Genomic DNA, 12427 nt, shown 5'->3' on the forward strand with positions numbered 1-12427 from the left:
GATGTTTGCATTTTGATAAATTTAGCCAAATTGCCCTCCTAACTAAGGTTAATAACTAAGGTTATTCCTTTTAAACTCCTGTAAAGATATGAGCATACTTACTTCCAATGCACTTTGGCAACTCTGGACATTATCTGTTGTATTCTTGCCCATGTCATAGCCAAAATATGATAATCGAATTTTTTAAAAGATTTTATTTATTTATTCTAGGGAGAGAGAGAGCATGCACATATGCACACAAGAGCTGGGTGGGGGTGGAGGGGCTGAGTGGGGGGAAGAGGGACAAGCTCAAGCTGAGTTTGGAGACTGACGTGGGGCTTGATCTCAGGATCCGGAGATTGTGACCTGAGCCGAAACCAAAATTCAGGTGCTTAATCGACTGAGCCAGGTGCCCTGAGAATCTAATTTTTAAATTTATATTTTTCAGTTTACAAATTCCTTCATGTGTATGTCTGTCACTTGTATATCTTTTTCTCTGATTACCTATTCATATCTTTGACAATTTTCCCATTGAGTTGTCTTTTTTTTTTCAAGTATTTTATTGAATTGTTATATGATAAGGATTAATTTTGGCCAGTTGTGGATGTAGTGATATCTTCTCCCAGCCTTCCTTTAACTTTGTTTAAGGTATATTTTAACTTCTGGGAGTTCTGACTTTTATATTTTCAGTCCTTTGGTAAAGGACTTCTGCATTTTATATCTTCCTGGGAAGGAACTTCACTACTCCCACATTATAAAGTCCCACAGCCCCCTCACGAAGCTAAATCAAGAGGCAGAGCTTAATTGTATCATTGCATGTAGGGAAAGGAACATCTATCATCACATTGAGTGGTTTAATGAGCGATGCTTTTGTTCTTTTTGTACAAAGTGATTTATGTATTTTTCCATTAGGTTATTTTCTCCTTGTCTAATATCTGGATGATCAGCTTTCTGCAATTGACTTATAGGCACAAGAGATATTTCGAAAATGCATTTCAGTTCAAGAAGAATGGAAACAGTTTCACCATCTCTGTTACTGGGAGCTGATGTGGATTTATGTATTCCAACAAAACTGGATGGAGGCATATTATTATTCTGATCTGCTTTGCAAAGAAAGTAAATGGTCCAAGGTAAAGTGCTATGTTTTCATTACTGTTATCTGTTTGCTAGTAAGTGTCCAGGATGATTTTTCTTTAGGACCGATTGCTCAGAAGTATGACATCAACACTACTTTCTCAACTTAGGCATTAAGTACCTACAGCATAGAAGCACTGTCTTTAGCTCTACATGTTCTAAAAGCCATCCAAACAGTCCTTTTCAACAAAGAGGTTCTTACCTCTCAGGGTGAAGTGTACTTACATTTAAAAGTTATTCAGTATCAACAGCCTTGATAATTTTTCCATAGATTTTATGATGCCCTGATGACAAGGCTTTTCATAATAGTTAAAATTAATTCTGATCTATTTGTGAGAAGTTGGGAGAAATGAGACAACAGTTCCCTGTTCATTCTGTGTACTTTCTTGACCATAAACACTACAGTTGTATAATAGGAAAATGGTCAAAATTAACTGAAACGTCTTCTCAGTAGAAACAGGCAGTATAAGACTTTATTTTTTTCCTTTTATTTATTTATTTTTTTTGGTGCCTTTTAAATGTTACCTCTGGACAGTTTGTAGGTCATTCCTGACTTGCAAGATAGAAATGTCACATACCTAGAGATGCCCTATAACTAGCTGCTTCTCTTCTTTCCTCCAGGCAACTTACGTGTTCTTGAAAGCTGCAATTTTGAGTATGCTTCCAGAGGAGGATGTAGCGGCAACTAAAGAGGATGTGGTAACTTTATTCAGGTAAGCAAGGCACTTTTGCTATGACACACATCCTGGATATATCCTTCTTTCCCCCTAAGTGTTCTCCCAGACTTTACCTTCATATCTTCTTTAATTTCTACTCATTCAGTGCAGGAACACTTAAAAACCACACTCAGAGAGGGTCTGCTGTGAACTTATCTGTTTAACTTTGTTTAGATTGGTGTCCGTCCATCATCTGTAACCTTGTTTTCGAGCACCTACTGTGTGAAGGGTACCGTGTTGGGTGTTGAATAAACAGGCATGGCTCCTGTCCTTGTGGAGTTTATAATCTTGTAATGGAACCAGACATCAGTGAAATTATCACACAAATAATGGCAAAATTATAATACACGACTAATTTTTTTTTCTTAACTACTTTTCTTGCCATTCCTTCTCAGTATCTTTGTAGGCTCATCCTGTTTTATCCAGCTATTAAATGTTGATGTCTTAGAGCCTCAACCTTAGGAAATCTCAGCCAGGCCAAGTTTAAATCCCTAGTTCAGACCTCCTGACTGAGCTCCCGACCCATATAGCCAGCTCCCATTTGTCACCTTTCCTTGAAAATGTGAAAGCATTTTATTTATTTTTTGTTTATTTATTTTTTAAAAATTTTATTTATTTATTTTAGAGAGAGTGGGGGAAGGGCAGAAGGAGAGGGAGAGAGAGTCCCAAGCCGATGTGGTGCTCAATCCCAGGACCATGAGATTATGACCTGAGCCAAAACCAAGAGTCTGACGTGTAACCAATTGTGCCACCCAAAAGCATGTTAAACTTACTGTGTTTAGTCTTCCTGAGCAAACCTGGTATTTTTTCCTCTTTTGGTGATTGGGACCACAGTTAGCAAGCCAGAAGCTGATAATACTTGCATCGTCAACACTGCTCACTGTCCCCCCACCATTCTCCAATGGGAGGAAGGGTATTTATATATGTGTAGAGCCAGTAATGGTTAAGATGGTATCTGCAGGCAGAGTAGGAGCCGCCGAGGCAGCAGGGAGTTGTGGTGGTACAGTTTCAGACCAAGGGAAGAGCATGTGAGAGGACCTGTTGAAGGAAGGAGCACTGCACGTTAAAGGACTAAAAGATGATATTTGATAGGACATCATGCTACATTTAACGTACAGTTGACCCTTGAACAACATGAGTTTGAACTGTGTGGGTCCCCTTCAAGTGGACTTTTTTTTGATCAGTACAATACCGAAAATGCATTTTCTCTTCCTGATGATTTTCTTTTTCTTCCTCCCTTCCTTCCTTCCTTCCTTCCTTCCTTCCTTCCTTCCTTCCTTCTTTCTTTCTTTCTTTCTTTCTTTCTTTCTTTCTTTCTTTCTTTCTTTCTTTCTTTCTTTCTTTCTTTCTTTCAAGATTTTATTTATTTATTTGAGAGAGAGAGACAGAACACAAGCAGAGGGAACTGCAGGCAGAGGGAGAAGCAGGCTCCCCGATGAGCAAGGAGCCCGATGCGGGACTTGATTCTAGGACTCTGGGATCATGACCTGAGCCAAAAGCAGATGCTTAACCGACTGAGCCACCCAGGTGCCCCCCTGATGATTTTCTCAATAACATTTTCTTTTCTTTAGTCTACTTTACTGTCAAAGTATGGCATTTAACACATACAACATACAATATATGTATTAATCAACTGTTTATGTTATTGGTAAGGTTTCTGGTCAGCAGTAGGCTGTTAGCAGTTAAATTTGGGGGGAGTCAAAAGCTATCTGTGGATTTTTGACCATGTGGGAGGGGGTCGGTGCCTTTAATCTCCATGTTGTTTAAGGTAGCAAAGTCACAGGTGCCAAAGTGGTCTAAGAGAGGGTATGGTAGAGGGGAGGAGCTGACCACTGGAGATGAGGAAGTTAAGGAAGAGAGAAGCTCTACTACATCCTTCAAACATATTTAATGACAAAACTTTTTACATGGAATCCTATATCCTGTGCTCATGTTACAAGAAATAATATGTTAGCTGGACCCTCAAGATTTGTCAGGACAAATCTGAAGATAGGACCAAAACCACTTTTTCATCTTCTTTTTAAAAGCTATTTTTGCAAAAAGGAACATGTATACTAACTATAGAATCAACACCAGTGGAAGCCATGGTAGGATTCATGCCACCTCTTGCTGGTAAAATGTACGTCCTTGTTTCACACAAACAACGGATGGAATGGAATATTAAGATACTTTGAAATCTTTAACTCTCCCTCTGTCTCTTCCACTTTAGAGTAAGTGTTCTCCATATCAAAACAATTTTTGTGAAACATGTAACCAGTCCTATTTTCAGAAGAAAGCTTGAGGTCTGCTGTATGATAGCATCTAATTGGTTGGGATAATGAGAAGAGAGTCGCCCAGTGAATGTTTTTTCATACAGACTCTGCAGTCTTCAAACCACATGATTTCCTGTCCAAAGCATGTTTCTATCCCCCATCCCCAACCCCCACTTCACATTTCCACTGCTTCTTCCTCTGATGTTACTGAACATCAAATCATGGGCGTTCTGCTTTAGAGTTCATATCCCCAGATTGTGCCAGAAAGAACCGAACACAATCTTGTCCTCTTATTGGAATATTTTTTCTCTTGTTTCATCTTACTTTTTCTTTCAATGATGTAATTGGATATTTATTTTCCTGAACTTTGTCTCAGCAACCTGTTTGGTGCACTTACAAATTTGTGTGCAAGAAAGTGCGTTGGGAATATAGAGTCTCTCCGTCCTACTCTCATATTTATGTGCTTGTAAATTTCACAATGGGGATTTCTTAGGCTTTTAAGAGGAAGTTTGTAATCATGGTGCATGTCTTTAGTTGATTATTTTCAAAATAACCTATGTTTGAGAAACTTTTTCTCTAAGTATACATTAATTGACAGCTGTGTTTTGAAGCACGTTATCTTACAGATCTGTGTCCTAGGATAAAGACAGGAATAAGTAGGAATAGATATGAATATGAAATGTACCATATACCCTTTTTCCTCTCTCTGAGTATCCACGTAAAAGTAAATACTTTGGACTCTTTTCCTGCTTATTTATGGAATTTGCCAATTTTTATTTTTATTTTTATTTTATTTTTTTAAAAATATTTATTCAATTTCGGGGCGCCTGGGTAGCGCAGTCGTTAAAGCGTCTGCCTTCGGCTCAGGGCGTGATCCTGGCGATCCGGGATCGAGTCCCACATCAGGCTCCTCCGCTGGGAGCCTGCTTCTTCCTCTCCCACTCCCCCTGCTGTGTTCCCTCTCTCGCTGGCTGTCTCTCTGTCACATAAATAAATAAAATCTTTAAAAAAAAAAAATATTTATTCAATTTCAATTTAATTAACATGTACTGTATTATTAGTTTCAGAGGTACAACCCAGTGTTCATTACTTCAAGTGCCTTCCTTAATGCTCCATCCCCCCACCCACCTCCCCTCCAGCAACCCTGTTTGTTTCCTATAGTTAAGTGTCTCTTATGGTTTGTTGCCCTCTCTGTTTTCATCTTATTTTATTTTTCCTTCCCTTCCCCTATATTCATCTGTTTCTTTAATTCCACATATGAGTGAAATCACATAGTGTTTGTCTGTCTCTGACTAACTTATTTTGCTTAGCATAATACCCTCTATCTAGTTCCATCCACGTCTTTGCAGATGGCAAGATTTCATTCTTTTTGATGGCTGAGTAGTATACCATTGTGTGTGTGTGTGTGTATGTGTGTGTGTGTGTGTGTGTGTTTACACCACATCTTTTTTACCCATTCATCTGTTGAGGGACATCTGGGCTCTTTCCATATTTTGGCTGTTGTTGACGTTGCTGCTACAAACATTGGGGTGCATTGCCAATTTTATATCTAGATTTCCTTGATTGTGTTTGATAAATTAAGATATTAGCCACGTTAACTAGAGAGAAGTATGTGTCAGTCAGTGGTTCTCACATTTCAGCACACATCCGAATCACCTGGAGGACTCACTAGAATCCAGATTGCTGCGCCCAGCTCTAGAGTCACTGATATTAGATCACTAATATTAGGTCACTCCACCACTGGGGTGGAGTCTGAAAATTTGCATTTAAAAAAAAATTTTTTTTGAAGATTTTAGTTATTTATTTGAGAGAGAGTGAGCGAGAAAGAGAGAGAGAGCACGCACACAAGCTGGGGAAGAGGCAGAGGGAGAGGGAGAAGCAGACTCCCTGCTGAGCAGGGAGCCCAACATGGGGCTTGATCCCAGGACCCTGGATCATGACTTGAGCTGAAGGCAGACGCTTAACTGACTGAACCACACAGGCGCCCTGAAAATTTGCATTTCTAGATGCTGCTGCTGCTGCTGGTATGGGGAGTGCAGCATGAAAACTGCAGGTATCAATAACGTCTGTGTTCTAATGACCTTTTGCTGGGGCTGGGGTTGGGTTCTTCACAGACAGGTGGATAGCTTAAAGCAGAGAATTGCCGGGAAATCCATCCCTACTGAGAAGTTTGCTGTAAGGAAGTCTCGACGTTACTCTGCCTCGTTGCCTGCTCCTGTGAAGCTCATCGTGCCTGCCCTGGTATCTGTTTTTATTTTATTTACTGTTGGTGTTTTAGAAAGAAATCATCTATTCACAGCAGCAGGAAGCACACCTGTGAAGTTTAGCTGTTTGCTGTGAAGTTTGGCTCAATTAAATGCCATTGTAAGGATATTTGTAAGGTGAACATTTATGAATTATTAATAATTAAATAATCATAAAAATTATAGCTAATGTTTTTTGACTACTTGGTATGTTCTAGGCATTATGATATTTAAAAATATATCATTTATTATTTTTTGAAAGGCTATTTAAAACAATATATCATTTAATTCTTACAGTAACTATGAGGGTACTTTCTCCCTGTAGCCCCATTTTATAGATAAGGAAATTCAGGCAGAGAGGTGAGTTGGCTTAATTAAAGTTGAGTTGAATTCTAATGCAAGCCACTTATATGATTTTACCTTTTCTCATTGCCACATTAAAAATTAAGAGGTCAAAAAAATGTAAAAAATTAAAGGAAACGTGAAAATAATTTTAAGAACATATCTTGTTTCACCCAACATATGTAAAATGTTTGTTTGAACATATAACCAGTAAAAACTTAATGAGATATTTCACATTCCTATCTATGGTACTAATTATTTGAAATCTAGTGTGTAGTTTACTCTCAGAGCACATCTCAGTGTGGACTGGCCGCATTTCCAGTGCTCAGGTACCCGAAGTGGCTGGTGGCTGCTGCATTCCACAGTGTGGTGCTGAAACTCACATTCCTCTTCTTCTTCTTCTTTTTTTAAAGATTTATTTATTTATTAGAGAGAGAGAGCATGAGCAGGGGGGACAGAGGGAGAGGAAGAGAGAGTCTCAAGCAGACTCCATGCTCAGCGTAGAGTTTGACGTGGGGCTCGATCTCATGATCCTGAGATCTCACCTGAGCCGAAACCAAGAGTAGGCGCTTACCCGACTGTGCCACCCATGTGTCCCTGGAGCCCACATTCTTAATCATTATGTTGTTTAGACTACACTTCATGAAAAGCATAATTTCCACTTAAATTTTTTTAATGAATACTTCTTTAAAAGTACTGAATGTATCAAATTATTCGGGCTCTTTGGGGCTTTAGTTTTGCATATGTAGTCAGCACAGGAAAACCATTAAACGCAAGCTGACACCTACAGTCCTCCTTTGGGGTTTCTTGATTTTTTTTTTTTTTTTTTTTTTTGTATTCCAGAGTTTATTCAGCTATTCCTCTTTGACAGTTTAGTTTCCAGTTTTTACTATTACAAACATGTTACAATGAATATTCTTTCATACTGCTTTTTTTTTTTAAAGATTTTATTTATTTGGCAGAGAGACAGCCAGCGAGAGATAGAACACAAGCAGGGGGAGTGGGAGAGGAAGAAGCAGTCTCCCAGTGGAGCAGGAAGCCTGATGCGGGGCTCGATCCCAGGATCCTGGGATCATGCCCTGAGCCGAAGGCAGACGCTTAACGACTGAGCCACCCAGGCGCCCCTATATTGCTTTTTTTGGTGCATGGTCATGTAATTCTCTGGGAAGATTTCTAGAAATGGAATTCCTGGTTGAAGAGTATATGCAGTTACTATTTTGACATTGCCAAATTGCCCTCCAGAAAGCCTTTACTGGTTTAAATTTCTACCAGCAGTGTTTCACTGTTTTAATTTACATTTCCCTGTTGGTATGGTTGAGCATGTTTTCATGTGCTTATTATTTTTATTTCTTCTCTTGTGAATTGTTCATATACTAATGTAATTTTTCATTAGGTTGTTTATTGTTTTGTCATTGACTCATAGGAGCTCTTTATATATTCTGTGAGAAAGAAAACGGTAGCCTGTAACAGGTATCAGATAGGAACTAGCCTATACCTAGGTCCAGTTGTTCTCTACTTAAGATAAACAATCCCAGAGAGCACCACCATCAGACCAGGTTATTCTGTGCCTGTGATGGAATGAGACAAAAATAGCACTCTGTCATCAAATCTGAGCACAGATAAAAACAGGAACACCATGCAAATCACCAAAATGACCAAGCATCCCCCTTTCCCAGCTCACATGGGAGACTATTGCTGTTTCACCAATTATACTTTTAGATCCATTCCTGATTGATTTCTATCAAGTGATTTGCACTGGGAAATTTCTTCTTTGTGTCACAGAACTTTCGTGAAAATTTTCTAAAGCCTGATAGCCCTTTCTGTGCCCTAGAACTTAGTTGCTCATGTGTATATAACTATATCCTACTTTGAGTAAGGGGAACTAACTGCACTTCTTTCTGCAGGTTTAAGGATGTAGAATTGGTTTGAATTGGTGTTAACCAGGAATTTCACCAAAATGTTATTTTTAGAATCTCAGATATGAGCTTGCCTTCTTCTGATAGTCTCTCAATAAAAACAAAACTTAAAGATCATCAGTTAATTATTCCATTAATTATTGAATCAAGGTCTTACACTATTAGCAATAAGAAACTGTTGGATGTTAAAAAAAATTAGAGTGTTGTGATCTTAGTTTTCAGTGCCGTAGAGTAGAGGTGACTTTGCTGCCACTTGAATGTATTTTCCTCATTTATGTGACTTCCCTGTAAGAAGCTGTTCAAACAATATCTTTATCGTATTTTAAAATTCATTTATCTCCAAGAAGATACTAATTACCCTGCTTATTTTAAACCCTTAAAAATATGAACTGTACTACCAGGAAAGTTAGAAAAATATTTTCAAGCAAAAGCATATTTGCTTTTGGTCCAAAAAAATTCTCATCTGTTAGCCTATGAGATGTAATTTGCAATAAGAAATCATTAGTTTACACTTTCAGGGGCTGTCATTCAGCCATATGGCCTTTAAATGAATGCATTTCCTGCATGTTGGATTGTATTGCTGGACTGTCACATGTTTTTAATGGGATGAAAGAACCATTAAAATATTTTCTATGTTCATTTCCAGTGAAGTCCTTGGAAACATTTTATGTAAACAGTTGGCAGATATTTTAAAATATTTCCCTTTACTTAAAAGTAACAACAAAAATTTGTATCAAATACAATTGTTCGTAGTATCAGTTAAAAATATTCTATTTATTTCTGTATTTGTAACCTATTATCTTCCAAAAGGATCAACTACCAGTAGATGCTTAAATGAATGAGTACATTTTTCAGTAAAAACATAATATACTATATATATTGAGTGGTATAAAAGGCAAAAGGCATATGCTAAAATGAGAAAGGGGGAAATTGTATTCACCACACTCCAAATGAGGAAAGCTAAGGAAAGTGATCTCTGAAGGTTGTCTTGAGATCCGTAGCAACCAAGAGAGTAGTTTCGTTGTTGTAAAGGACATTGAATAACCTCACATAATTGCAAATGGCTTTTCGTTCTTCCTCATTAGGAAATGATGTATGTCTGGAATGGTTTTCCAATAGTGAGCAAGAGAAAAGACCTTTCTGAAAATCTGTTGGTCACTGTCGAAAAGGCCGAGGCTGCTTTACAAAATGAAAGTAAGTATGAAAAGTAGAAGCCTGGAAATCTTTTTCATTACCACTCTCCTGCCCTTTCCCTGTGTATATCTACCCGTGTTCATTTGTGTGTGTCACAAAGACAAAGCACTTGGGCTGCAAGGATCTGGGTGATTGTAATCAGAGGAAGGGAGGAATGACACACGCTGCAACGTGGACGAGCTTTGGGCACACGAGGCTACGTGAAAGATGCCAGTTGCAGAAGACAGCTTATCGCATGGTTCCATTTATATGAGATATTGAGAACAGGTACATCTATGAAGACAGAAAGTAGACTAGTGGTTTTATAACTAGGGGTGGATGAACTGGGGCATGTGTGTGATAGCTTTTAAAGGGCATGGCATTTCTTTTTGGAGTGATGAAAATGTTCTAAGACAGTGGTATTGGTTGTACAACTCTATAACATCCTCAAAACCAGTGAATTGTGTACTTCAAGTGGGTGAATTGTATGGTACATGGATTATATCTGAATAAGTCTGTCACTGAAAAAGATGAACAATCAGTTAAGTTTTAGAGTGCATTTCTGGTTTTTAATTTGTGACTCTTTCCATGCCTCCTTTTGCTCTGTAATACCTCTTATGTTTTTGCAGACACAGAAGATTGTTTTCAAGTTGACATTTTCTCACAATTTAATTTTTTTACTCATTACTGTTGGTTGTCCTAGAGGCCCCTCTTTAGTTTACTGGAAGCTCCGTTTCCTGGAAGCAGCCGGCATGGTAGAAGGAAAATCAGGCCATATGGGCTTACAGCTCTGCAGCTGTGAGACTCTGGGAAACTTACCTCATCATTCTGGGCCTGGGGTTTCTTTTAAAATGGGATGAGGCTATCCAAAGAACCATAGATAATATCCAAAGTTTTCTTGCTCTGACAGTGTCTAATTCTCTAGCTTAAGTAGAGGGTTTATCTTTTCATAAATGATGCCATAAATGATAGCCTTTGTAGTATTCCTCATCAGCCCCCAATCATTTAGGGCTTATCCTTTGGAATGTTTTAACCACAGAAGTAAAAGAAAACTTCCATGGTGACAAACATGGCAAAGGGCATAGAAATTCAGGAAAAGGCAGGGAAAATTATAACAGTTAACTCATATTTCTTAACTGGAAAAAGATGGGCATTGACGGAGTGGCTAGCCCCATCCTCGATATATTCTCCACATGGGAAATTAAATATTGAACGTAGCTCTAGGGATGAGAACCTCATTTGGATCATTTTTGTATTTGGAGCTATAGAATGAGGCTGAAATGTTAAATGAGATTTTTCTTTATAATTATTGTTAAAAAATTAAACACATAATTATAATTGATAGTTGTAGGTGAAAAAGTTACCCATATTTTTGCTACTCTAACATGGTTAATTTAGAATTTTTGTTTGTTCCAGCCTAGCCTTGTTTTTATAGTTGCAACCATAGTGTACCTGGATATATACTGGACTACTTTTTGGTTCACTTAATATGTCATAAACTTTTTAAAATTGAAGTATAATTGACACATAACATTGTATTAGTTTGATGTGCATACCATAATGATTCGGTATCTGTGGCCTCTCTAATGATCAGCACAATAAGTCTAGTTAACTTTCGTTACCATACATAGTTACAAATTTTTTTTTCTTGTGTTAGAACTTTTAAGATCTGCTCTCTTAGCAACTTTCAAATATGTAGTACAGTATTATTAACTACAGTCACCATGCTGTACGTTATATCCCCATGATTTATTTTATAATGGGAAGTTTATACTTTTCTTTACCCATTTTTCCTACTTCCTATGCCCCACCCCCAGCAACGACCAATTTATAAACTTGGTTTTTTTGTTGTGTTGTTTAGATTTCACATAAGCGAGATCATAATATTTGTCTTTCTCTGTCTGACTTATTTCATTACTTAGCATAATGCCCTCAAGGTCAATCCATGTTCTTGCAAAATGGCAAGATTTTATTTTTTATGGCTGAATACTATTCTGTGGTATGTTTATACTACATTTACTTTGTCCATTCATCCATTTATGGCTTCCATATCTCGGCTATTGTAAATAATGCTGTGATGAACATGGGGGTGCACATATCTTTTTGATTTGGTGTTTTCATTTTCTTTGAATAAATACCTAGAAGTGGAATTGCTAGATCATATGGTAGTTCTGTTTTTATCATAGACTTTTAAATTGTTGTTAAATGGCTCCTATAATAATTTCAAAAGCTTCATAGCACTCCATGGAGCTAATGTATCATAATTTAATCAAATCTCTCAGTATTGTTGGGCATTTAGGCTGCTTTCCATATTTCCAATAATTCTAGTTTTAGATTGCCATCAATAAGGAGAGGAAATATGAAAGAATGAAAGCTGAATCAGTGGCCTTAATAGCTAATAAGGTCAAGGTTTCAGGCAGGATAGCTGAAGAAGTCAATAGAACAGAAAGCAATGACGTCCTGGGGCCACAGATCAGCACCCCCACCCCCCAGTTCTCCCAAATTACCGTTCTGTGAATATAAACTGGTAATCACAGGGAGAATCGGGTAAATGGAATATTCTACTTTACTATTGAAAAAAGTCACCTGCAGAGGTCATCTATTGCTGGAGGGTGAGTAATGTCAGTCTCCCATGTTAAAGGCAGCATTTTTATAAAAGAACCGTGGTTCCC

The 12427-nt window shown here is 37.9% G+C and overlaps 1 protein-coding gene across 2 annotated transcripts in view; it reads left to right on the forward strand.

Annotated features, from left to right (window-relative positions):
• TTC39B (tetratricopeptide repeat domain 39B) overlaps positions 1 to 12427 on the forward strand; it is a 117629-nt gene that overhangs the window by 91874 nt on the left and 13328 nt on the right. For both annotated transcript variants that reach the window (XM_045780704.2, XM_045780705.2), the window contains 4 exons: positions 948 to 1109; positions 1735 to 1826; positions 6196 to 6322; positions 9668 to 9776. In XM_045780704.2, the coding sequence (XP_045636660.2) occupies positions 948 to 1109; positions 1735 to 1826; positions 6196 to 6322; positions 9668 to 9776 (490 nt within the window). The remainder of the gene's footprint in view (positions 1 to 947; positions 1110 to 1734; positions 1827 to 6195; positions 6323 to 9667; positions 9777 to 12427) is intronic.

This window comes from Ursus americanus, chromosome 18 (assembly GCF_024610735.1).
Source record: "Ursus americanus isolate L20-20 chromosome 18, mUrsAme1.1.p, whole genome shotgun sequence".
NCBI classification, from domain to species: Eukaryota; Metazoa; Chordata; class Mammalia; order Carnivora; family Ursidae; genus Ursus; species Ursus americanus.